At 31.0% G+C, this 27949-nt stretch overlaps 2 protein-coding genes and 1 pseudogene across 2 annotated transcripts in view; 2 read left to right on the top strand and 1 right to left on the bottom strand.

Annotated features, from left to right (window-relative positions):
• Positions 1-27747, top strand: part of LOC139486028 (uncharacterized) — a 308560-nt gene extending 280813 nt beyond the window's left edge. Inside the window, exons 15-19 of the mRNA XM_071270717.1 lie at positions 18070-19314; positions 19737-19767; positions 22791-23059; positions 23775-23802; positions 26580-27747. Of these exons, the coding sequence (XP_071126818.1) occupies positions 18070-19314; positions 19737-19767; positions 22791-23059; positions 23775-23802; positions 26580-26890 (1884 nt within the window). The 3' untranslated portion in view covers positions 26891-27747. The remainder of the gene's footprint in view (positions 1-18069; positions 19315-19736; positions 19768-22790; positions 23060-23774; positions 23803-26579) is intronic.
• On the top strand, positions 544-6764 carry LOC139486030 (putative nuclease HARBI1; annotated as a pseudogene).
• On the bottom strand, positions 6223-12186 carry LOC139486029 (uncharacterized). The gene is made up of 6 exons (XM_071270719.1): positions 11042-12186; positions 9880-9943; positions 9420-9482; positions 8983-9063; positions 7809-7889; positions 6223-7200 (listed from the first exon to the last, which is right to left on the bottom strand). Exons 1-6 carry the CDS (start codon positions 11240-11242, stop codon positions 7028-7030), a joined length of 663 nt encoding a protein of 220 aa, XP_071126820.1. The 5' UTR covers positions 11243-12186; the 3' UTR covers positions 6223-7027.
• Positions 27748-27949: the final 202 nt, after the last annotated feature.

The following is a 27949-nucleotide window of genomic DNA, read 5'->3' as shown; positions in this document are numbered from 1 at the left end:
TAAAATTCCGTTTCATAAAACAAACGTACTTTGCGATGGTCGTACATTGCGTGCAAATCGCGAACGCTATTAGCGTGAACTTGAACCTATCGCAAATTAATCGCAGCGTCCGCAAAGATGGCCGTCGCGTTACATATTATCAGACACAATGAACGCAGGGCAATGCGGAGGGAAAGAGTCTTTAGAGATAGGACCAATATTATGGACAGTTTGAATGATATTGAACTCATATCAAGATACCGCTTAGATAGGCGGAGTATTTTCGACTTGGTAGATGTGCTTGCCCCTCATTTAGAGAGGCCAACCCTTAGAAACTTCGCTATTCCCCCTTTGCATCAAGTTTTGACAACTTTAAGATACTATGCAAAGGGGGGATTCCTGTCCGAGATAGGGGACATCCATGGTATAAGCCGGTCTTCTGTAAGCAGGATAATATCATCAGTTACCACTTCTTTGGTTTCTTCTCTCCTGTACAAATTAAAATTCCCACTTGACCAGCCTTCTTTAAGAGAAATTAAGCAGGATTTTCATAATATGTATGGTATGCCAAATGTTGTTGGGGCAGTTGATGGAACTTTAATTCCAATAATAAGACCAAGTGAGGATGAACAGATATTTGTGAAAAAATTACCACAGCTTAAATGTGCAAGCCATTTGTGATGCCAAGATGAAGTAAGTATACGAAAATCAACTCTTCCACAAATATCTCCTTTATTGTATGGAGACATAGAATTAAAAAAGCTTCTAAATTAACGTGCATCTTCCATCAGATAACCATTATATGATAAGACGGAAGATTATGTCTTTCAGCAATAATATACTGTCTTTCTTATAGACTGAGAGTGCTATGGACTTAAAAGGTGAATTATCTAGTATAAAAAAACATATATATCTAGACTTAAATCATGTTTTTAAATCAAGTTATGTTAAAAAAATCGTTTACCAAATATTTCGATCCATTATTTACTGCTGACGCTACATAATGGTGTCTTCTGTCACGTCCGCGTGTTTTAACAGGGAATGTTTGATTGTCAAAACAAATTTACTCCGGTCTTAATACAAACATTCATGTGTATGAGGACCATATGGGTATTTTGACCATACGCGTATAGTCATGACCGTTTGAGTATATAATTAACACGTTGACTTATAATAAAATAATTAATTTTTCATTAGGTATGACACTATTTTTTTTTGATAATAATAATTAAACAAATATTAAGATTTTTTCACTACCTAGGTCTTATAAATTTAAAAAAAAAATGTTTGACGGATTGTGTCGAAAAACCAATCTAATTAAAATATTGATCTCTGATTACGTTATACTACTCATATGTAGTATAACGTAATCAGAGATCAATATTTTAATTAGATTGTCTAATTAAAATATTGATCTCTGATTACGTTATACTACTCATATGTAGTATAACGTAATCAGAGATCAATATTTTAATTAGATTGTCGAACAACTAAACTGATACTATGATTGCACATTGTCCTGGAAAAAAATTCGACTAAAAATATATATATATATACCGGAATGTAAAATGTTACCATCACTACAAAAGAGAGACGAACGATATCAGAGGAACAGTCAAACTCATATATCGAAAATACATTTTCGACCTTCATATCCCCAACTGATCCCGTCGTAGCGTAAAATACATTACAGTTATCTCTTACTTTAAAGGTAAATAAGTTTACTCAGATATTAATATGGTATAAGTTTTCTAAATTAGTAAAAATAATATATATGTACTAAATAGTATAAAGTAAATTGCTTGTTTTGGAGCACTGAATTTTTGGCCCCTAATTCCAGAATTTCAGAATGATCCATACATTACACTTAAGTTATTTGAAACTAGGAAAAAAGCTTATTTGGACCCCTTTATAAATTGTTGGGAACATAACCCACAAAATCAATCCCAACCTTACTTCTTCGGTTTACTTAAACTAAAGTGATACCAATAAACAGACAAATACAGCTTCCATGCAACAAATAAAGTTGACCTATTGCTATTATTTTAAGAAAAAAAAGAAAAAAACACGACACACGCAAAAATGTCTCACCTTCTTTCTCTAAAGAAATATAGGGGTGCCAAATTATGATAATGATCAGACTAGAGAACAGTTTTCAACATAAAATACTGAATAGAGAATAATGGAAAAAATATTTAAACGGAAAAGAACAACTTTAGAAATATAAGAATTCAGAATTTTAAGAGACCCTCATGTGGACTATCATGAAGGAATAGAAGGGAAATATTTATTGTTATATTCTGTATTTTTTGCGGTGGGAAATAATTATGTAAACAAATAACTATTTCATTTAGTTTCACAAGGATGGCACATTACTGCACATGGTATATAACATCATATGATGCTACAACGAAATAAAAAAAATCGCAAACTGGTTTATTTTTGGTTGCTTAACGTCAAGTGGCAAATATTTCATACATGTTCAAGACGAATATCGTATGAACATAAATTCTACCGCGAAAAGAATATACAATCTTATTCCTCCCAATTACGAGTCGTACTATATAACATTTGTATTGACCATTGGCCAACATATTCATGGTTGAAGAAAGCTAGTGACATGACACATGCGGCGGGTGAAATAAAATAACATCGGAGCACATGCTTTGGACACGTTTCGGACAGGCATATGGTCCAGTTACAATGTCATATCCGCTTGCGAATATAGGGGTGGGGTGGTCCGTCCAGTCTTTTGTGTCTTGTGAGCATACCAACAATGTTCGGTGTTAACTTTACTCTTCCAAAATGTACAAACGCATGCTTCAAATCAACCTTCAGTATTTCTCTCAACATGAGTGATTCTTGCATTATGTTTTTATGTCCCATTTATGGGCATTAGGTTTTCTGGTCTGTCCGTCCGTCCGTCCCTTCGTCCCGCTTCAGGTTGAAGTTTTTGGTCGAGGTAGTATTTGATGAAGTGGAAATCCAATCAACTTGAAACTTAGTATACATGTTCCCTATGATATAATCTTTTAAACTTTAATTCCTAATTAGAGATTTTCCCCATTTTCACAGTCCACTTAACTAAAACGATAGTGCGGATGGGGCATCCGTGTACTGGGTGCACATTCTTGTTTTTTCTCATTTCCCATGATTGTCTTTACAAAATGACAAAGTATCATTGTATCATGTCAAAGTACCATCATATAATGTCACAGTACCATGGTATAATGTCAAAGTACCATCGTATAATGTCAAAGTACCATCATATAATTCTAAAGTACCATCGTATAATGTCAAAGTACCATCGTATAAGGTCAAAGTACCATCATATAATTCTAAAGTACCATTATATAATGTCAAAGTACCATCGTATAAGGTCAAAGTACAATCGTATAATGTCAAAATACCACCGTATAATGCAAGTTTTACCATAATATAAAAAAGAAGATGTAATATGATTTCCAATGAGAAAACTATCCGCAAAAGACCAACATGAAACAGACATTAACAACTATAGGTCACCGTACGGCCTTCATAATGAGCAAAGCCCATACCGCATAGTCAGCTATGAAAGGCCCCGATAAGACAATGTAAAACAATTAAAAGGAGAAAACTACGGCAGTTCCGGCGTTCCATACGAAAATGTTTGTTTATTCACACAGGGAACATACTGATAGATTTGAGAACAATATTTTATTTAAATTATTTATGTATTTTATTTTATTACTATTTGCAAACAAGAGTGCACACACTGAAGTGTCTCGCCTTCTTTACTTATCATTGATATTAGGTTGATAGTCCTAAATATAAAGCTTAAAAACTGTCACATAAACTTAACATTAACAAAGATAACAAAACAAAGACCAATGAACCATGAAAATGAGGTCAAAGTCAGAGGAGCAATGCCAAGCAGACATGTACAGCTAACAATGCTTCCATACAACAAATATAGTTGACCCATTACTTATAGTTTCAGAAAAATAGACCAAAACACAAAACCTTAACACTGAGCAATGAACCGTGAAAAATAGATCAAGGTCAAAATAAAACCTGCGCGACTGACATATAGATCATAATATAGTAGATCTATTGCATAAAGTATGAGAAAAACACACCACAACACAAAAGACTAAACTATAACCACTGAACCATGAAAATGAGGTCAAGGTCATATGACATCTGCCAGTTGGACATGTACACCTTATAGTCCTTCCATACACCGAATATACTAGTTCTATTGCTTATAGTATCTGAGATATGGACTTGACCACCCAAACTTTACCTTGTTCACTGATCCATGAAATGAGGTCGAGGTCAAGTGAAAACTGTCTGACAGGCATGAGGACCTTGCAAGGTACGCACATACCAATTATAATTATCCTATTACTTATAATAAGAGAGAATTCAACAATAAAAAAAATCTGAACTTTTTTTTCAAGTGGTCGGTGAACTATGAAAATGAGGTCAAGGACATTTGACATGTGACTGACAGAAGCTTCGTAACATAAGGCATCTATATACAAAGTATGAAGCATCCAGGTCTTCCACCTTTTAAATATAAAGCTTTTAACAAGTTAGCTAACGCCTATGTAAAGCTTTCTGCTACCAAAGTTGCAGGCTCGACAAAAAAATTACAAAGCGGATAGAAAGTAAAAACACAAAAATACTGATCCCGAGGAAAATTAAAAAAGGAAAATCAAAAATCAAAAGGGAAAATCAACAGTCCAAACACATAATAGTGTGTTAAGGTTGTTCTTGTAAACAATATACACACCAATTATTCTACTCAATTTGACCTGGTATCGGCATTGGCAAATCCCGGGGGGGGGGGAGGGGTCCGGGTATGGACCTCCCCTTTTTTTGGCCGATCAATGCATTTAAATGGGGACATATAATTGGAACACACACCCCTTTTTGTCCTGGGTTCGGCCCCCCTATTTTTTAAATGGCTGGATCTGCCCCTGAATCGGTATTTTGAAGCAAATAAGGACATTGGTTATGAACATCAAAAATATTTTTCACATTAAATAAAAGTAAGATATAGATTTTCCACAGCTCTAAAAATTTGAAAACAATTACTTTGAATATTGGGCTAAATACATAGCCCATTATATTGGTGATTAAATGACTTTTACTTTTTCAGATATTCTGCAACATAACGTGACCCATTATCAGATTTGTGCACTAATATTTTTATTACTGTTACATTACCAAATAACTGCAGCTAGTGCCTTTTAATAATCAAAGCAAACATGACACATGATTGCTATTTATCAGCTGATTTTGGTTGATTTACAGCTAATATTCTAATGAATGTATATCAAGACTTTGATTAGCTTGTTTTTAAGTATGACATATGGCCTTCTTATTTCAGATTTACCAATGTAGTTGCAAAATGGCCTGGAAACACACATGACAGCTTCATAATGCAGAATTGCTCTTTAAGCAGATAGACGGCTGGCTTTTGGGTGATTCAGGGTATCCCCTGAAACCATGGCTGTTGACACCCTTCTTAAATCCATCATCAAATGGAGAAGAAAAATACAACAGATGTCATAAAAGTACCAGGAATGTAATTGAGAGAGCCTTTGGACTTCTGAAATCCAGGTTCAGGTATACAAATTGTTCAAATGCACAGCCTGTGGTACTACTTGTACAATTAATAAAAAGATATGATGACTTATTTCTTTATATAAGTATACAAAATCATAACCAAGTCCAAAATGATTCACCTACATCTACCAGTTATTCTAATATTACCTTCTTCTTTTGCTTTGTATACAACACCGTGATAAAATTCTATTCTCAATATATATATACTTAGCGCAGACTCAGTGATATTCATATTAACGGATGTTACAATATACCTCCCACGTAAAAACACCAGTTTTGGAACTTATTTGGATTATACTTAAAAGAGTCAATAATTGACGAAATATACTGGTACAACTGTAATTTGAGAAATTATTGCAATGATTTTATTACATTTTTAAATTTCTTGTGAACTAAACAGAAATTTTCTGGATACTACAAATTGTGATCTAATTTAAGTTCAAAATCAGATCATAATTTTAGTCCAAAATTAGATCACAATTATAAATGCATACACTTATTTCTAAATTTACAGTTTTCTCAAACCAGAAACTTAAGGATATATAGGGTATGTTAACATCACACTTAATCAGTATTTGCACAGTAAAACACATAGAGGAAAGCAAAGGAATAAAACTGTCACAAATATTGCATCAATACAGTTCTTTTATTTTGATTGTCAAGTACATTAATCAATAATAAAAACATGTATTATACAGAATTAATTCAAAGTAGTTAAAATGACTTACAAATTTGCTATATATTAGGCAAAACATCAGATGTAAAGAGTTGTGTTGCATAAAAAAATGAAAGTTTTATTACACAAACAGAAAATGTGGGTAAAACCAAAACTGTTGTGACTAACCTGTTATACATGTAAATTGAAAGTGACCATCATATTTTCTTCACAAAATATGCTTTACAATTTGAAGGTAAATGATTTAATTCATTATTCCAGGTGCTTACACAAAACCACAGGATGCCTACATTTCATCCCAAAAAAGTGTACCAACATTGTTGTAGCATACTTCATACTTCACAACATTTGCATAGACAAGTCTATTCCACAGCTGGATGAACTACTGGAAGATGACAATAACGAGAATGACCATGAGCAACCAGAGGTTTTCAATGTTTTCCGTGATGGTATAAACACACGTGCCTCCCTTGTGAGACAAAAGTTCAACTAAACATGTCAGTTACACATAGTGTACAACCATCATTTAATTTTAAATGCTAGTTTAAGGATATTTTATAGAGTGATATTATCTCATTAGTCTTCAATAGAATTAATAAACGGTAATAAAATGCTTGTGAAGAGATGGACCTCTTATTACTTATCTGTTTTTGAGTATGAACAATTATCCTGGAAAAATACTTAAAAATAAAACTTATTCATGATACAATAATGAATAATCAACTTGCTTGTACACAGAGTAGGGATAAATTTGACCTATTGCTCATTAACTACAGATAACTTTTCTGCTATAAGTTCAAAAAATTTCAGTTTCTTTCTTTCCAAATCATTTCTTTCCTCCATCAACTCTATTTTTCTTTTTTTCAACTGTAACTTTTCCTGTTCTATTATCAACAATTTACTGGTAGAATCACTTTCCACTGTCTTTCCTAAAAATAATGGTATACTATTCAACAAATTATTGATTTAAAAATATTCTACTTCCTACATTGAAAATTATTACTAAAGTTTTTATGTAACAAAATAATATACATCTCAACTGAATATGTTTAGGCCAGCAAAGCAATTACTTGTAATAAATTTTAGGGAACAATTGCTGTGGAAATAGTAAAATAAACAAATTTGATTTCTTCATTTTTATGCAGTTGATTCGATGTTTTATGTTTTTCACAATTATTCTTCTTGTTTATAGAATGTATTCCAGGTGCACATTTAAAATGTTATTTCTTCATAAGCAGAAAAATGTATCAGTCACTCCTTAAATAGACAACTGTAAATTGCCTATTATTGCTTACATCCCTTTTATTAAAACTTTGGTGGATAGTTGTGTTATTTGCAATCTTCTTTTTTTATATTGTCATTATATAAAATATAATTCCGGTTTATGAATTGCTTCAAATATTATACTAGTATTGAAACCAATATTTCATAAAAATAACTAAAAAAATTATTATTTAAAATTTCACTGAAAAAAATAACATTAACATTCTGAATTTAGAATAAAGCTGATATAATAGAAACTATATACTAGGCATACCAGTCCTATTCTTTGATGGTGGTGATGTTTGTTCTTTGGGTCTGCTCTCAATACCACAAAGTGTCTCTTCATTTTCGTTAACTGAGAAATAAAAATAAAAACCAATGAAACTATTTTTAAGCTTCCATACTATTAAGTATATTCATAAGCTACTTAATCGCAAACATGAACAAGTGCAGATATAAAGTTACATGTCATAATGACTAGCTTGAAGATTTTGCATTTATAATTAATTCAATATTTCCTATGCCTCTGAAAAATTTTTCTTCTCAAATTTTATTGTCAACAATAACATAACATTTTGCACTCATACTTGTGACTTAAAACCAATAGTCCAAGCACAAACCTTAAATCAAACTTGTTTTTTTTTCTAAATTAAAACAAAAAGGGTTTCTACTGTATCAAAGAAATGTGAAGTAATAGTATTAAAGAATTTTCTTTAAAGGGGCACTAGCTACAAGATGCCTAAAAATTGAAAGTACGATATGTTTTTGTTCAATCAATGATAAAAGTGAAATGGTGAAATAATAATTTGCTTTTAGCTGCCAACATGGTTGAATTTGGTCAAATAAATCTATATAATATTGATAATGACTTATTCACTTGCAAGTGAATAAGTCGACCTCATTAAATCCGTATTCATGTTAACTTCAATTCAACCCCTTAACTAGAGATGGACAATGCATGTTTTGTAGGTGTACTGTTTATTTAAAGGAAAGGAATGTAAACATTGAAAGTGAAACCAAGGTAAATCATTTGATGACTGATTCAATTCACTAAAAATCTTTCTTCTACATGTTAAAACGACAAGAAACATATATTTTTAATCTATAAAATAAAATTAAACAGACATATAAAAATTCAAATGCACATGTTGGCTTAATCTATTTATATCTAATCATAAGTATATTTATGTTTACATCTCTTATATGGTCATCTGAGGTCAACTCAATATTTAATTTGATGGAGTCTAGACTAAAATACACAAGAAACCAAACTTCATATTATTGACCCTATCCTCTGTAAACTGTTTATTTCACACTTTTGATAGTTTGGATAAATGCTTTACACTGTTATCAATAAGATATGAAAATTTGACTTAAATCGGTGACCATGACTTTGACAGCTAGTGCCCCATTAAGTAGGAAAATATATATATGTAATTAAGAATTACTTCTGATTTCCTTTCCGGTCGACAAGTCTATCAAAATATTAACATTGTTATCAGCACTACCAATTGGATCTGTTTGTTCATCTATTAAAATAATCAAAATTATGATAAACTACTACAATTAAATCAATGTGTTTGTATTTGCTGGTTTGCAATCATGTTTTTTTTTTGGCTAAATATTTTATTGACTTGGTCTTCTTTAACTTGAACATAGACTTATATTTCTAGTAATGATTTGACTATACCTTAAGTTACTTTTTAAAAGAAAGTGATTTTATTTTGTAACACACTGTTATGTTTTTTTTAAACAACAAAAAAGTTTTGGAATAAAGCACATCTCTTAAATTGTACAGGACTTAATAAACCCTAAATGAAATGTAGGCCAGATTTGTCATTTTATATTCAGCAGTGAAATTGTACAAGTTCATGTTCATACTTACTTTGAGAAACAGGTAACTGTAATGTTGGGAGGTTGGTCATGTCTGGAATCTGTACTGAGGACTCTAATGATATCAATTTAAAACAAAAAGATATGATTATTAGAATTGACAAAATAAACTTATGTTTAAATATTGTACATGAAGGTATTTGTTTTGTAAACGAATTATATTATTTGTTACATATATGTATACTGAAAAAAAATGTGATTGTATTTATAGTTTAGAAATACATTTCTTTTTTTTTTACCAAAATGAGTGCTACAAAACTCAGAAGTCATTAATTTTAAAATGGTCAAGTTATCTTTCATACTTTCAATATAAATTTTAAACCTTGTATTTGTTGGGTTTCTGTCTAATTTACAAATAACCTGTTTCAAAGATGTAGGAAAGACACTTATTATTGTATTCGTCCTAAGTTAATTCAAAATAGATTCATATAACATGTTTAATTTTAACTTACCACTGTCAGTGTCAATACCACCAGGAATTCCATAGCATGCAACTTTGGGAATGATAGAAATAACCTGTAAATAAATGTAGATATATATATACATGTATATACATTGAACAGATTTAAAATGTGTACAAAATACAAAAATAAGGCTGAAAATGACCAAATATTTATATTCAATATGAAAATATGTCTAGTATTTTGATATAAAATGGTTCATAAATGTTCTCCATAGTCGTGATAGTATCCCATACATACATATATTCATGTATTTAATTTCTATTGTAATTTATCTTTTATTACTACATTCAATTCACTTGCTAGATACTTCATATCAGATCAGTGATATTGTTTTTTTATTCTTCAAAGCTACCTCTATCCTTTTTTATTGGGTAAATAGGATTCAAATTGAAAAAATCTATAATGAACCATGAATTTGACTGGAAGTTCAAGTTAAACCCCTTATTATCAGTGATTATACATTTTTGTACATAAGCAGACCCTCAAATCTGCACACATGGTCTTTTCGGCATGAAAAATGTTTGAATGTGTGTTTTTCAGTTTGTATTCATGCACAATTACTACTGAGACTGCACTCCTGGGCGAAAAAAAATCTTTTTGGGAAAATTAAAAAAAAAATTATTTTCAAATTGGGATTCTTCTCAAGGGGAAAAAGCCTTTAATTATTATCCTGTAATTTAAGGCAAGTAATCAATGTCACTGTATCTGTACTTCATGATGTTTAATAAATGATTCATAAAAACGTGAGATGGAACTTGTTCAAATTAATTTGAAAGTTAGCCAGATATTGTACTGTAATGGGTCTTATTTTAAATATATGTACTGTGATAACAAATCTGTTATAAAAATTGCAAATTCATCAATTTTACTTTTTAAAAAGCTGGTACAACATGTTTATATAATTGTAAAGTCTTAGAATCCATCACAATATTATTCTCATGAGCACTAAAATCACACAAAATTGAATTGATATACCAGTACAATATATACATATATATATGTAAGGATTGAAACTACCATTTGTGTCAGATTATTACTTATTGAATTTTTCAATGTCAATCAAATTTGTCTTTATATGTCCTTTATATTCATATATTAATAACAATATTGTTTGAACTACAACAATAATAAAACAACAAAATAATTCAACCTTTAACTCCAGTGGTGTTAAAGCAGGTGGTGCTGGTCCACCACCTGTCAGATTCTGTAGCCTATTTCTTTCTGATTCCTTTTTCTTCGACTTCAGTTGCAGATCCTGCCATTTGTGCTTCACCTCTGTTATAGTTCTTACAACAGAACTAATTGAATTGACTCTATTTAGATGAGAGAAAAAAAGAGCTGTTACTTCCATATAGTTAATGAAAAAGTATTTGCTTTAATATAACAAATATTTCTTGATTAAAAGTAACATATAGGTTTACACCAAGATATTGTCAAACATTGTCAAATGAAATTGGATATCCTATATTTATCAATTCATGCTTTTAATTATATATCATGTGTTTCAAAGATTTAACCATATAATATCTGTGGAACACATCCTCCTATTAAGTTATTGAAAACAGTTAACCTGAATTTATAATAATACCATGGTGTAAATGAGTAACATCAATTCAGGCTTACACACTCAAGGTGTATCTAAACATATATATGAGATGTGTCTGGTAGAAATTGACCTTTTGCAAGTTAATGTGAATATCTACAGAGACATATAAATATTTAGTATACATGTCTCTGATATGTACAAGCATAATAATACTCTGATATATTTGGAGTATTAAGCAACTTTGTACCAACATGACCAATAGAACCAGTATTGTCACAGATTTATTTGTTTACTTGGTATTTTTTTAAATGGATACAGTTCAACAAGGTAAACATATGCAGGAGTTCCTTGCTGCATTGAAGATCTATTGGTGACCTTTGACTGTTGTTTGTTCTATGGGTGGGTTGTTGTCTCTTTGACACATTCCCCATTTCCATTCTCAATTTAAAAAAAAAATAGTTTTATGAACTGATTACTATAGTCTAGCATTTGTCTAGTGAACTGTTGTTTTGTCTGTTTATCCTTTTCATACTTTTTCTAGCTGTAATTTGCGTTTTAGTAGTTTTTATTTTTAGACTTTTGAGTGTGAACAGGTTTGACCGGTTGGTATTCCCGATTCCTCGCCTCTCTTTTTTACGGGACACATCAACGGCTATCTGAATAAAGTGTCCGCTGTTACTGTAGTGCTTATTGTAAAAGTACTTATCCTTTATAATGTAAATCTAAATGTCGAGGTAGATTAAAATTTATGTGTTCGAAGAATAAAACAGGAAACAGGAAGTGTGCATATTTAAAATACATATCAAAAGTGGTTAGTGATCCTTCTCGTTTCCGAGATTTTAGAATAGAAAAAAAACATTGACATAGAATATATATTGTGGGGAACGAACAGGTACTTGACTGATTTCGGTTTACTAATATATTGTTTGCATTCATCTGACAAATTATTAAAAGAACAATCTTTGTGTTACTGATTTGTTTGGTTTAATATTCAATTTGTGTCTATTTAAAATATTCAGTGGTGTGTACACATACTTTTGAACAATACTTGACCAGAGTGCCTTCTTTTTATTCTGGTCTAAATAGGGAGAGAGTGCTCCAAAAAGATTAGAATAATTCTCTTGCACTCCCTCCACAATTACATCTACCTCCTCACTGGAAAAGTGAGGTTTTCTCGGACTGATTTTTTTTTCCATACTGTGACTGTAGTCAGATGCTCTCAGTACTTATTTTCGTCTGCTAATTTCTATGTTACATACCTCCAATGAAAAAGAGTGCTGTTTTCGGGAATCCCCGTGCTATTAATAAATAACGATTGTCTAGCGATCAAAAATTCTAACGATTCTTCTGCGTACGGTTTATGAAACACACGTAGACGTCATCGTTATGTAGTCGTTAGTTACACGCTAAAATTAACGTTAGTCGTTATTAGCGATCGTTTTACGAAACGGCAGCCAGGCATTTGGCGAATTACATTACAATGTAATGCATTATAAAACATTTTTTTTTAACAAAACCATGCATAAAAATAAAATTACAATTCCATTCCTTATCAAAGAAATGCATTAAATAAAAATTACTTACTAATGTAGTGCATTGAATTTCACATTACATTTGTGTTTTTTTTTTTCTTATTATTTTCTATTCGCTATTCTATTATAAAGTGAAAAGAAAAAGAAAACATTTTTAAAAACAACATGAAGTCATCAAAGATTCTAGCATAAATATGCATGAACTGTTTAAAAACCCTATACATGTAAACTGTCTATATATTATTTTTTTTTTCAAATATTTACTGAATATTAGTTCGTATATATATAATAAACATAGAGCTTAATTAATTACCAATTTTCAATAAGTGAAAATTTTGATTGTAAAACAAACTAATTAGTGTTTTAGAACAATGTTCAATAATCGTTTATTCAATCGTTACAAGGTTTTCTTTAACAACCATGGAATACAGTAAATGCTTTTTAAATATTCATCTTTTTATGCAGGACAATGTATAAGATAAGATGAAATAAGAAAAAAAAACCAATCTGATATACAGGGGTGTAATTGGTATCTATGATGAGTTTATTTACAACCACTGGGTCGATGCCACTGCTGGTGGAGATTTACTTCCCCGAGGGTATCACAAGCCCAGTAGTCAGCACTTTTTGTGATATTGTTATATTTATAAATTAACTGTTTACAAAATTTTGAATTTCTGAAATACTAGGGCTTTTCTACCCCAGGCATAGATTACCTTAGCTGTAGTTGGCAACACTTTTAGGAAATTTGGATCTCAATGATCTTCAACTTCGTACTTGTTTTGGCTTTATTAATTTTTTTTTAGATTCGAGCGTCCCTGATGAGTCTTTTGTCGACGAAACGCGCGTCTGGCGTATATATAAAGTTTAGTCCTGGTATCTATGATGAGTTTATTTGGTCATTTCAGTAGTGATTTATGAGAAGGATGAAACATAAATAGAAAATAGAAAATCAATATTCAAATGATAATGGTCTTAGTTAATCATGAAATCTAAAATTTGCTTTAGTAAAATATCCATCAACATGTTAAAAATATATAGTATGTGAAAAAAGTAATGCATTATACTAATACATAGTATAAGTAGTAAATTATATATTAATCATGGTATACATACCCTGGGACTAATATCAGGCAAGACCTTTCATCATAAATTGGTTCAATCGAAAATACCTCCTTACTTCAAAGGTTGAAAACAAAACTTTACGACAAAAGAAATGATATTAGCTTTCCAATTGCGAACTTTCCATTTCTAAGTAGCAACATTCCAGCAGCACCTGCTTACGGGGTATATATCTTCCAATTGGTACGATATTCCCGTGCTTGCATTTCCTATTATGATTTTCTTGATAGAGGGTTGCTGCTCCCCAGAAAGCTATTAAACCAAGAGTTCCAAATGGTGAAGTTTCAATCATCCCTTCGTAAATTTTACGGACGCCATAACGAGTTTGTTGACCGTTATGGAATAACCGTTTCACAAATTAATGCTATCGAATATGGAACTACCGAATTATACTATTTACCGGATTTGTTATAACACAAGCAACACGACGGGTGCCACATGTGAAGCAGGATCTGCTTGTCTTTCCGGAGCACATGAGATCACCCCTAGTTTTTGGTGGGGTTCGTGTTGTTTATTTCTATGTTTTGTCATGTGTACTATTGCTTGTCTTTTTCATTTTTAGCCATGGCGTTGTCAGTTTGTTTTAGATTTATGAGTTGACTGTCCCTTTGGTATCTTTCGTCCCTCTCTTATCTAGTCTTGGGTTATAATATTTAGGGCTTTAAGAACTTAAGACAACGTCCCGAAATACGTAGAATGGGTACAATTCTGTGTTTCCATATAGGAATGTTTTTTCCGAGCGATTACTCGAGTTGCGCTCGGTACATCTAACGATCACTCGATAAGTAAACCATCATCCAGTTGACGATCCTAGTTCTGACATATAAAGATACATTGAAATTAGCGTTTAAACATATTTAATCATATATATAAATATAATCATATTAATAAATCCACCTGCAGAATGAAAAACAGTATCTTGTATTAAGCATAAAACACACAATCACTGAATAGTATAAACATATATTGTATGGAGAAAGACGGAATTTCTCGTAATGTCTAAATTGCAGTATTTTTTTAAGAATTATATGTGTATTTTAATGACTTCTTTATAATTGTAGGAGATAATGACATTATGACATAATGTAATATTTAGAACTGTAAATCATTCAGTACCTTAAGAACGTGGATGTCATTTAATAACAACAGAATATAGAAGAACTGTAATATCTGTATTATGCAAGAAATAGGCGATACATAGCATTACATTTTGAAATGCCCTGCTATAGAAATCGTATTGATAAAATTTGTTTCCATCATTTTATAACATCAGACAATACAACTGAATGTCCCTTTCTGTTTAGTACAAAAGATATTTGAATATCCTGTGTAAACGTATTAGAGTGATAAATGGGCTTTCTTTATATATATATTTATATATTTCTTAATTTCTTCTCTTTTTGTTTCGTATTTGCTTTTGCGATTTGTTTTCTTCCTATGTTTGTATTGCCTTTCATATAAATTTACCCAATGTATCACCAAAATCACTGTTTGTAAAATTATTATGTTTATTCTTCTATTAATTTTATTTAGCGAATATAGGATATGGGACAGGCATACAAGACAAACTTCCTAGCTCAGATACGCAGTTAAGTTCATTGATTACGAACAGAAAAAAATCATATGGATCTAGAAATAGGAACGAACTACTCCAACCAGACCTTTTATCAGAAAAAGAAAATAATGATTCGATGAATGCCAGATACCATGATGAAGCTTTAATTAATAAAGACAAACCAATTGATATCTCAGGTGATTGTCGTCCGAAGTCAGGATTCACTGGTGAGACGCATATAGAAACTGTTACTAAACCTGGAGCCATCAGAAGGCTTAAAAACTTTTTTGGAGTTGACAAAAAAGTCGAAGAAATCAAAGTGTCAATCACAAAAGAAAAATTCTTAGAAAAGTCTTCTAAAGTTGGGAAAAAGCAGTTGCACCACAAAAAGATAGCACCAATAATCATCTGGGATTTTGGAGGACAGGATGTTTTCTATTCAACTCATCAGACATTTTTAACATACAGAGCTATATACATGATTGTATTAGATGGAAGTAGAACACTAGATGATCCCTGTCCGTCTGAACAGTATGTTCCAGGAAAGAGTGAACATAAAACAGCAAGAGGTATTCAAATACATATATTTTGTTTAAAAAAACACCTTTATTATTAAATAACTGTTTATAGATACCAAATTTCATTTAAGTGTTAAAAATATGTTTAAACAAACATTTGAAAATCTAATTATCTTCAGACTTATATTCATTATTGCAAGATTTACAAAGCAAGTAGTTTAGATATAAATCTTGAAGGGTGTGTTCAAATGTCTTTAGTAACTTTTACACTATCAAGTGTAGCTATTTGTTTTATATCTTCGTACAGATTATCTGTTGTTTTGGATCAACACCATTGTAACATACTGCAAAGGAAGTATTCAGGGATTTCCTAAAATTATGGTAGTTTTAACGCACAAAGACAAGGTAAAAGCTGTAAGTATAATAAAATACGTCAGCTGTTTTTCGTAAATTGGAGTGATGGAAGGTTTTGACTGTGATTCATATTGTTGTTACGTAAACAAATAAATGATTTAAAAACGGAGAATGTGTAATTTCTGAATGTTTTCATTAGTTAACTGGTTAATATTAGTGCAATAATGTCACGTTAGTGTCTTTACTTTAATCCCATATGTACCAAAAACGGATCTTAAGGTGACTCGGGTGTCTTCTTCCATCTTAAATTTTTATTTAATAATTGAAAAAGCTGATAACAAACAGTCTTGAACTTTAATGACGTGAGTAAATTTCGAGAGTTGTATGTAATTCACCAGTAAGATTTGTCTTGTAGTAGTATAGAACATTATATCTTTTTTGTTATAAAAAAACTGATTTTTTTTACATTTACTTTTAATTAACCGAGCCACATAAGGTAAGGTAGCTCATATATAATGGGAGATAACTCACATAAAGTCATTTTGCTAATATAATGTGTTGTGAATTTACCTATTTTAATTGTACCAAGAAAACAAGTTTGGTCTTATTCACATTTGAAAGCATATTATCAGAGCTATCTTCTCATATTGTATATTTACTTCCTATACAAAATCGGACAACCCGTAGCATTAAAAATACTGTCAATCATACTTTTTAAAATATTTTTGAAAAAGGCATGATTTAAACTACATTTTAACAAACTATTAAGATATACTAAGAATTTCAATTTAGACCAAATCTATCTTACATGTAAGTCATTTTGTTATATTTATACCTACTTGTTCAGTCTTGATGGGCAGTACATGCACATAATGTAAATAATAGAAACGTTTCATTTCATAACTGATTAACTTGTATACTTAATACTTAATACCGTGCATTTCACATAGGATGGAGAGTATTATATAAAACAGCAAACATGATAACTAGGATAATAACATGTTTTAATTTTAGAATTCTACACAATATATTATTTTTTGTATATGTCAAAACTATTGTAATGTGGTATACACACAAGATTAACAAAACCTTATCAAACATGATAAGGCTTAGATTAATCTACATGATGCCTTTGTTTGTCGGTCACTAGCATATGAACATAAAAACATAAACAACTGATAAACACTATGAACGTTAGAAATGCATTGTGATATAGTTTCACTGTTTTAGGCGTTACTCCATGATAATTACTATACTATAAATTTGGTTGGGCACCTACAATTATGCCTTGATTTCTTATGTATTTTAAGGTATTATGCTTAGAAATAACATTATGTTTTTAATCCGGGTATTTATAATGAATCTTTCGATTTTGTTTTTATAATACAATTTCATTATAACCATTTTGAAATGGCCCTTATGTAGGCACTTGTCTGATTGTAACTATAGAATTTCATACAAGTAAAATATTAATCTGATAAATGATAATTTTATTAACAAGAAATTCTGATCAAATATAAAGTGTTGCGTAAAAATATTGTGTTTTTTTAGCATGATGTTGAAGAAAGACGACAGGAAATATTTGCAGAAATCAACGAGATGTTTCACCAAACGCCTTTAATGCAACACTTGGTGATTGAGGATAAAATATTTGTCGACGCTAAAGACAAAAATGACACAGAAATGGAGAAGATAAAGGAGGTTATAATCAGAGAATCAGAAAGGCAACCAACATGGGGTGAACTTCTTCCAAAATGTTTTATACCTTTAGAGTTAGAATTTGCATCGCTGATCAGACGCAACATTCCTTTGATTACCTTAGAGCATTTAAAGAAAGTAAACGCATTGCAGCCTATCAGACCGTTGTCAGAAGATGAGTTGAAGGTATTTCTGAAATTTCAACATTCTATTGGCAAGGTATTGTACTTTGATGAACTTAAATTGGACGATCGTATTATTTTGTCCCCAACTCTTCTCATAGATGCATTTAAATCAATTGTTACAGACAAACGCTTTTGTAAAGGAGACAGAAAAAGAGAAGAAATATGGGATGCTATGGGAATGAGAGGAGTGGTATCAAAACAAGCAATACAAGAAGTTTGGAAGAGAAAAAAGTATATCCAATTTTACAAAGACAAAGACTACTTATTAAATGTCATGACCCATCTGGATATATTGGTAGAACCAAAGAGATATGATTCTAACCGAACGCGTATACCTGCTGACTTCTACTATGTTGCAAGTATGGTACGGGGTAACGATGATTCCGGATACCTTCATTCCACTGGCTTCACACAACGAAATATTGCCATTGCCTTTCAATCGACATCTTTGATGATACCACCAGCATTATCTTTCAGATTTATCAGTTACTGCTTATCTGTATGGGCGGTGAAGACATATGGTGAAGCCAATGCGGACATGCTGTTCCATAGATCAGGGGTGTTCACAATTGATCCTTCCTTGGATATGTATATTCTTTGCGAAGATGACAAGATAACTGTCCGTCTTATTCATGCCAGAACAAACGCACTCATTATGAGGGATCTTGCTTCCAGCATTAATGAATGTTTAACATCTGCCTTAGAGAAAATAAGTCAGCTGTATATCAGAACAAGTAGCGATCAGAGTCAGACAAATGATGAGTCCTTTGTTACCAGTGTTTGTTGTAGCTCACCAGATAAGCCATGCATCATACCATTCGAAAATCTTGCACATGTCGGCAATATCTGGAGATGTTCTACTCATGGTATTGAACACAACATACATATGATCAAATCGTGGATATCAGGAAAGGTAAGAATCGTACCAAAATTATGTTAAAAACGGAAAACAAATCCAAATCTAATTACTGATTTGGTAAAATAGAATCTGAAATATCCAACTAGACATGCAAAAATACTCAAGTCTTGAAAGATTCAAAACATAAAATTAAAGATAATTGTGAAAACAAGCCAATATAAAATGACAATAACATTCTTGTATTATTCAAACATATAAAGTTATGTATATTTTCCTTATTATTTCAATTATATATATATTCCTGAATTTAAGTCTATATTCCTGCAGTTAAGTCTGCAGTTAAAATGTACGTATATATTCCTGCAGTTAAGTCTATATTTCGTCAGTTATGTATGTCAATATAACCCTGATATCTTATTATTTTATTCCAGTATGCGATGCAGCAATACTTATGTTTTTTTTTTAACTTCTAACAGGATGAAGACAGATGTGAACCAGGATGTCCAGGTATTGTATTCTAATTTTGCTATATAGCGTTATATTAATGTTACCTTTCATATAATGCTTCAATTGTGGAATGAGTTTTAAAATGTTCTTACTAATTTTTGTTCAATGTTGATTTATTACTTTTAATGTCTAAAGCACCAGATCCTTATGCATTTAGCCATCTACTATTTACAAATGTACTCAATCAACTTGAAGTGGGAATTTGATGCGCATTTGATGTCGTTTAAAAAAATTCCCGCTTGTTTGGAGGTAATGCATTATAATACACTTATATATGTATGTTAGAAATTATGTCTGACGTTTCCATAGGAGATAGACAATGCATTTTTGAATTCTATAGTATTCGCCCGTCCTAGAAGTTACGACTTTCTTACAAGTACGATTACATTAAGTTCAAATCATGTAATAAATGTAAGCAATGTATCATTATATTTTTACTAACATTTCTTATGAAACAAATAAAGATCTGTAAAAAATTAGTAACATCTCTATGGAATTATTGTTCTATTCGCTTTGCCGTGAGAACGCAATCGGAAGCCTAAAGATAGAATAGTACATACAGTTCGATAAAGAATCATTGAATAACAATCGTGTTTTATTGTTGAATAGGAAGATATCCCATAGCAGATTGATATAAAAAAAAAATTATGTTTATTAGTAGTTGACATATAACATTATTTTCCTTACCCAACGAATGTCAGTTATCAACCATATTGAATAGTACATAAACAGTGCTTATCATTTTTTTTCAATTTTCGTATTTATAATTTCGTAATCCAACGGACTACTTTCATTATAAAAAATATTGCGTTTTAAAAACAAAAAATCAGACGAACTAGTCGCTTGATGTGTATTATGCGTTACTCTTGTATCAAACAAGAATTATTCGTAATAATATATTATAAGTAATATGAAAATAAGAAGTAGTTGTATGATTGCCAATAGGTCATATCTCCACATTAACGGCTGTAGGTCATCGGACGGTCATCACTAATGAGCAATGCATATCCCGTGTAGTCTGCTATGAAAGATCCGGAAACGACAAATGTGAACAACTGAAACGAAAAAAATAAAGATGACTTGTTATGAAAAAAATAATGAAAAATTAAAAATGTGATACATGTATAAAGTAACAAACAACAACCGCTGAGTTACAAGTTCTTGACTTTGGACAGGCATATACAACCTTCCCCTAAACATAAGACATTGCCGAAACAGTAAAACATAAAAACATACTATAAAATAAAAAAATGATTTACTCATCATATTGATAAAAAGTATGTACATGTAAGGCATAGAGAGGTATTTTCACAGTGATGAAATAAGAATTTTGATCGTTTGATAAAATGAAAGATATATATATGTACATGTAACTATTCCCAATCAGATAGCACACAATCAGTTGTAGCACGAAACCCGGACACAGAAAATATTTTTTCTGATATTTGAGTTTAATAAAAGGAAACAAACCTGGTTGTCTTGCCAGCTAAACCTCTCACATATTAGAACGTCGCATAACATTTCATTATATTGAAAATGATGTTTGAACGAAGGGTAAACAGAAAAAGTTTTGTTATAATCTTAATCTCTTTAAAATAGCTAAAACGCAATAAGTTAGACCACAAAACAGACAAGAAAACAAAAAATACCAAACCACAATAACACAATAACACAATGACAGGACGTATAAGAACAGAGCCAAGTCATATGTTTCAAAATAAATCAAAAAGACATATAGACAAAGCACATACGCAAAAATGAAAGAAATATACAACATTTTACCATAGAACAATAACACAATAATGGGAAGTATATGTACAGAGCCATGTGAAATAGATATCACCAAAACAAACTAAACAGAAAATAAAAAATATTCATCCAGACAAATATCAGAAAACAATAACACTTCATAAAGGTGATAAACAAAGTCAGTACCAAGAATCTATATTTCAAAAACATCATGAGAAGTTGATGCAAAATATGTATCTACAAGGGTTTGGCCTAGGTGGGGCAAACTAATATTTCAAAATAAAAAGCGTCTTGTTGTCATAGATTCTGGTAATAAGATTCTCATTTATGTCAAATTCGAGGTATTAGTCTAATAATAACATGAATAAGTTGGATGAAACCGTGTCTTTTGTTTATGTAATTTATAGTTCTAAGGGATACATGTATGTATAATTACTCTCATTTGTTTCCAACTCTGTCTTGTATTGTTCTGGTCGTACTATTGCAAATATGCAATTTCATGACTGCATCATGTGTTTCTATCAGTTTACCATAGTGTTTTCACATGGTAAGGTTAGAAATTAATGGTAAACCCTAGTTATAAGTGTTTTAATGTCTTATCTTACCGTTTTAATTCATTGAGATAACTGCACGACCCGATTTTCAATTAACAGTGGTAAGATTATCGTTGCAAAGAATCCCGCTCAAACTTTTGTGAAGGACCGATAGTTTCTTACGAATTAAACGTCTCAATAAACTGTTTGCAATGAAATCAATAAAAATACTGACCTACAACCGGCAGTTACTGCATGCTCTTGCTAGACCTTATTCTAACAGACAATAACAATCAAAACCAAGGAGTAAACAAAGACTTCACAAAACCAAAGGACATTAACATCAACAGTTATACATAATAACAACACGGACTCTACAAAAAACTGGGAATGAAATCAGGTGCTCCGGAAGGGTAAGCATTTTCTGCACCGTATACGGCACCCGTCGTATTATTTCTTTTTTCAATTCGGTAATGATGAAATGTTATTATGACTTAGGAAGAATATCAGATATGATTTCTGACATACTTTTGTAATAATGGCCAATCAGCTCATGATGGCGACTGTTACATTTCTTGAGTTATGACCTTAATTTGATTTATTCATAGCCCTGTCTTAGCAACTTTTGAGAAAGCAGTATTCCTCGTTCAACAAAATCAACGTACTCTGAGCTCGCTGTTGACAATGTTGACTATTTTATTTTGATGTTTGCATTCAACACGTGTTATCTCTTTATGACAGTTACAAACGAAGAGTTTTTGAGAGAGCTACCATCAGACCGACATCTACGACGGTTGTCATTAATGTTCAGCTTTAATGAAGTCAGAGAATTGGCAATACATTTAGGATTGTCGGTAACAGACGTCGATAACACATTACACACAAGTGATCCAAAGATATGGAACTTTGAAGTTATTCGACAATGCAGGGATAGCCATGCAGTGACATTTAAAGAAATCAAAGACGCAATAGAAGCAACTGGTAGAGGAAATATTCATAAACTTTGCAAGGTAACCATTTGTCATGAAACATTAACAGAAACATGTTCTCTTAATTTAGTTATATCTATAAATGTTGTGTCGGTTATGAAAAAAATACAAAAAAACTGTGTGCTTTTATTAGGTCAAATATGAAATATTACTATCAACTTCTCATAGTATATCTATTAATCAAATATGAACAAATTGAAGTTAAAAGCTTAACACAACAATAACTACACAAACCTTAATGTAAATGGAAAATTACCCATGCGCTGATTTAAAATTATGCTATAAACTCTAATTTCAATGTTTTTTAAATAATTCTTTGTTATTTTGTAAATGCAAAATGTGAGAAGGAAAATTGTATGTATGTCAAAACGAAATAACTGCGGTGTCATATCTGTGATCAAAGTATAACATATTAAAAAGTAGCAAACCATCCAAAAATTACATTGCATAACACTGTCAACAGTAGTTTACCCATGATTAAAACTATTACAGAGATTCAGAAGAGATAACTCAAAGTTACATTGAACAATTTGAGATGATATGTTGAAGTCACGGCTGTATCAATCTTTAATAAAAAAAAATATCTATAATTGTTATTTATGGCTGTTCCTATTTCAACTTTAAATACGACTTGGTTGTTTTCTTATAAATTCGTTGCATATATAAAAATGGTAATTTTGTATGCTTCATATGCATGTAACCTTTTGGTTTAATTTCCTTTATTTATGTTTTACAGCTTGTGAAAGGTGATTTTATAGGTTTTGGTAAGTTCTGTGTTTCAAAATATTTATACATGGTCAAGAGGGATTTTTTTCTTGTATTAATTATCATGTTTTGTACTTTACACAATCTCGTCACTTTTTTTGATAGGTGACACGAGGGAAACAGTTCCTATATATAGTTAACTGTATGATCTGAGTTCATACTTAGTTTATGCAGTGCTATGTGTCCTTAGTCTGCTATTTAGCAACGAGTGTTTTGTAGACTTTGTTAGTCTTATACTTTCCTTTAAGTTATCCCAGCTCTAGGACTAAAATCATCGTTCCCTCGTTCGCTTATTAGATTGCCGACAAATGTATAAGTCGCATGGTGTGCCAGTACTTCTTCATATCTAGCTTGTATCTTGAAACTTAAAAATAACTTATAAGGTGTAACAGCTTGTAGTGTCTGTCTCAATGTTTTCTTCAACTTTAACTTTAACATTTTGACTTATAATATGAGTACAACACCAGAGTTTAAATTGTTGTTCAATGTTATTATGTCCGTCTTAAATTAATTTCATTGTTTACAGCCCTTTGAGTTCAGTTTCAAAAATGCTATGATACGAACTTGACTTCAGATAAAAACAAAATTGCTAAAGATTACAATTCTTAAATATGGTTCTTCATACGTAAACATCCGTTGAATTATATTAAGGTTTATACATTTCCTTTGATTGACTGTGTTGAGATAAATATATGGGTACTATGATGGGTAGTACTTTTATAGAATTGTACATTTCTTAAATGTAAATATATTTCATGAACATGCCACTCCAGTATGTGTAAAAAAGACAGATTATACCACAATGACATCCACTAATTACTGTAGGAAGCGATTTGACAATGTTTTCTACAGTATTAAGTTTTCGTACGTCATCAATATTATAAATAGACGTCTCAAATAAAAAAAAAGAGTGTCTTATCGTATCAACAAACGGAGGTTTATCCAATTTGAATCACTTTTACAACTATTCTTTCTCATTTTAAAATATCCAGCGGGTCAAGGAAGAGACATTCCGCAAGTATTTTCGAATGATTAATCAGTTGTATATATTTTTTTAAAGAATACTCTTATGGAAACAAACTCATCATATATACCAGGATTGAAATTAAGTTTTGAACAATAACGAATAATAAAATGGTTGAAATTAATTCTTATTTCTTCTTCAACAAAATAAGAGGCTTATGAAAATATATGTTTTAAAACTTATATGACTAAGAAGGCGACCAAATAGTTTTCATAAAAAGGACAGAATGTTATATCAATGAATATTATCTCCTGATTATAACAGGAATTATACAGCTATTTCGCCAAAGAGTGGTTGTAAATAATGATTTTCTCGAGCTCTGGGCCAAATATGAATTAATAAACGGTAGAATGGTTTTGATTGTATTACTTTTTCGTTATAAAATTACAAAATAAATCATTGTGTGAATATGATATTAAATGAATTAAGGAAACAAATATAAATAATCCTGCCAGTTTATGCACTAAACACATAATATCTTGAATACCTCCTTTTTCTTGTTATGTTTTTCTTATTAATATTTTTAAAAGACATAATGTAAAATTTCCTACAAACTCAGATCCCCATGTTATTGCTTTCATATTTTAACAATATTAAAATCGTAAGCCCCTTTCAATAGATGTATAGGGTAAAAACTTTTTGGAATACTATCTGTTGGAAAAATTTGGAAGACAATCCCACGCGACAAAATTATTAAAGAGAGTAACATGACATTGCACCGAAATACTGCTAGCTACAGATTATCAGAAAAAAAGAATACAAAACGTCATAAAGGTAACAGAAACAAACAACTAATCGAAATTTTATTCAAGAAGAAAAAAGAATTAATTCAAACCATTTTATCATTCGTTATCGTTAAAAACTTAATTTCAATCCTGGTATATATGATGAGTTTGTTTCCCTAAGAGTATTCTAAAGAAATATATACAACTGATTAATCATTCGAAAATATTTGCGGAACGTCTCATTCTTGACCCGCTGGAGAATTTAAAATAAGGGGAGAACAGTTCTTCCTTAAACAAATTAACCAGTAGGGAGAAAACCTGGACAAAATGGTTTTGATTTTAAAGATACATACATATTGTTTCTTTTTTATCCAAAATAAATTACCTGATAGTAAAAAAGTCAATGATTGTGTCACCTTGAGATCATGATATCTACATTTTAATAGTTCATATAACAATGAGCAAGCCAATACACATTGTTGTTCGAGTTGTTTAACATCGACTAGAATTAATTGTTGGTATGATAGCGGTCGTGGCAATACATGTCTTCCAAAATACGAGTTCATACAATGGGATCAATGTGCTACTCCACATTCACCAAAAGTTATATTGTCGAAATTTTTGAGCATCAGCAGATATGAATTGCTTGTTGTGAGAGAACGCGAAGCAACACATGTATTTCAAAGACAATGACAATCAAAACCAAGGAGTAAACAAAGACTCACAAAACCAAGGGACATTTACATCAAAATACGAATAGGCTTTGTTATACATATTGGTTGTCTGAAATAAATGAGTCCAATTGGTAGGGAGCTGACAGATGCGCTAGGGATGGCAGAGATAAATTCAGTTTTATTTTATTCGACAATTTAACTGTGTCACGTAACACTATCGGCATAGGTCTAAACGATATCACAACAAGCACCAAAACCCCTAGAATCAGACGTAAAGTTGTTAATGTATTGACCTTAGATATATAATTTCATATTTTACTAAAACAATAGTTTCTCACCATTATATATTACAGACAAAGAGCCCGAGAAGTGGGATGTAGTACCTACAGAGGAACACATTGACAGATTGGTTCCATTGGTTGGAAATAAATCTCTCCCATTCCTGATCGAACTTGGCATGGATTTCCATACCTGGGAGCGAATAAGCCACAAACAAAATGAAAGGGATTTGGTTAGACTGAATAAGGATATTTTAGAAGAATGGAGCAGCAAATTTTGTCGGATGCATGATCTAAAACCAACCTTAAGGACAATTGCTCAGTCATTTAGTAACATAGGCAAAAATGTTAAAATTGTGGAAAATGCTTTACTTGAATTGTTTTGAATTTTTTTTTATTCTTACATAAGAAAATGCCTATACTTAGTCAGGCATATGACAGTTGTTGTCAATTCGTTTGATGTTTGGGTTTTGAATTTGCCATCATGACAAAAAGGACTTTTCCACATTGTTGATTATTCTTTATACTTATTTCCAATTAGTTTGTAATCAATAGACAAATCTATTCAACAAAATCTTAAGCAGACAAATACCCCTACCTGTGTTTTAAAATATTCAATTTCGTTGTATAATGATTGATACGTACATAATTTTTAGATAAATCCTCATGATTTCATATCTATTGTAACTGTCTCAATTTGGGTAATTGTTTGTAAAAAAAAACTAGCCTTTAATAACTGTTATTTTGACCTGGTTTAATTCAATATACATGGATTACTTTAAAGTTAAATGAACTATTGAAATGCTCTAATGTGATATTAAACATCTAATGTGACACTTAACAACGTGTAGTAATCAAGCCCCACGTATTTAACTTCGTTTGAAACTAATCAAATATCTTGTTTTTAATTTATTTAACATAATAAGAAGGATAAGTCAAATTTATTTTTGTCACATCGCTTAGTTATAGTTTTAGTGCTTGCTATTTGTTATCATTATAGTTTGATGCAATTTATATAAACATAACATTTTTGATTAGGCGTAAACTCACTATTGAGTGTTGGATGCTAACTGCTTGATTTATAAATATAAGATGCATGTTTTGTTTTGCTGCGACCTACAATGTACCTATCAGTAACTGTGAGTACTCTAAGATATGCACTGTGTGTATTTTGTTTTTATATATACTAGTTCATTACTTGTATAGATAAGCTACCATGTCCAGTTTTTGTTTTTGACTTATGTATTTTTGACTTAGTATAATTCAGTCATTTCCAACTGATATTTATAGTTTGTTCTTATGTTGTGAATAAAAAAAAAAAGTTCAATCGTCAAAGACGTAAATGTTGCAAAACACTTTTGAGACCTCCATTACAAGTATGTTGTTGTCCCTTCAGATAATTTGAATTTACTTGGAATCTCATCATTTACACTCACGACACTTAC

Source organism: Mytilus edulis, chromosome 8 (assembly GCF_963676685.1).
Source record: "Mytilus edulis chromosome 8, xbMytEdul2.2, whole genome shotgun sequence".
NCBI lineage: Eukaryota > Metazoa > Mollusca > Bivalvia > Mytilida > Mytilidae > Mytilus > Mytilus edulis.
The sequence above is the reverse complement of the archived record's forward strand: the minus strand, read 5'-3'. Positions and strand labels throughout refer to the sequence as shown.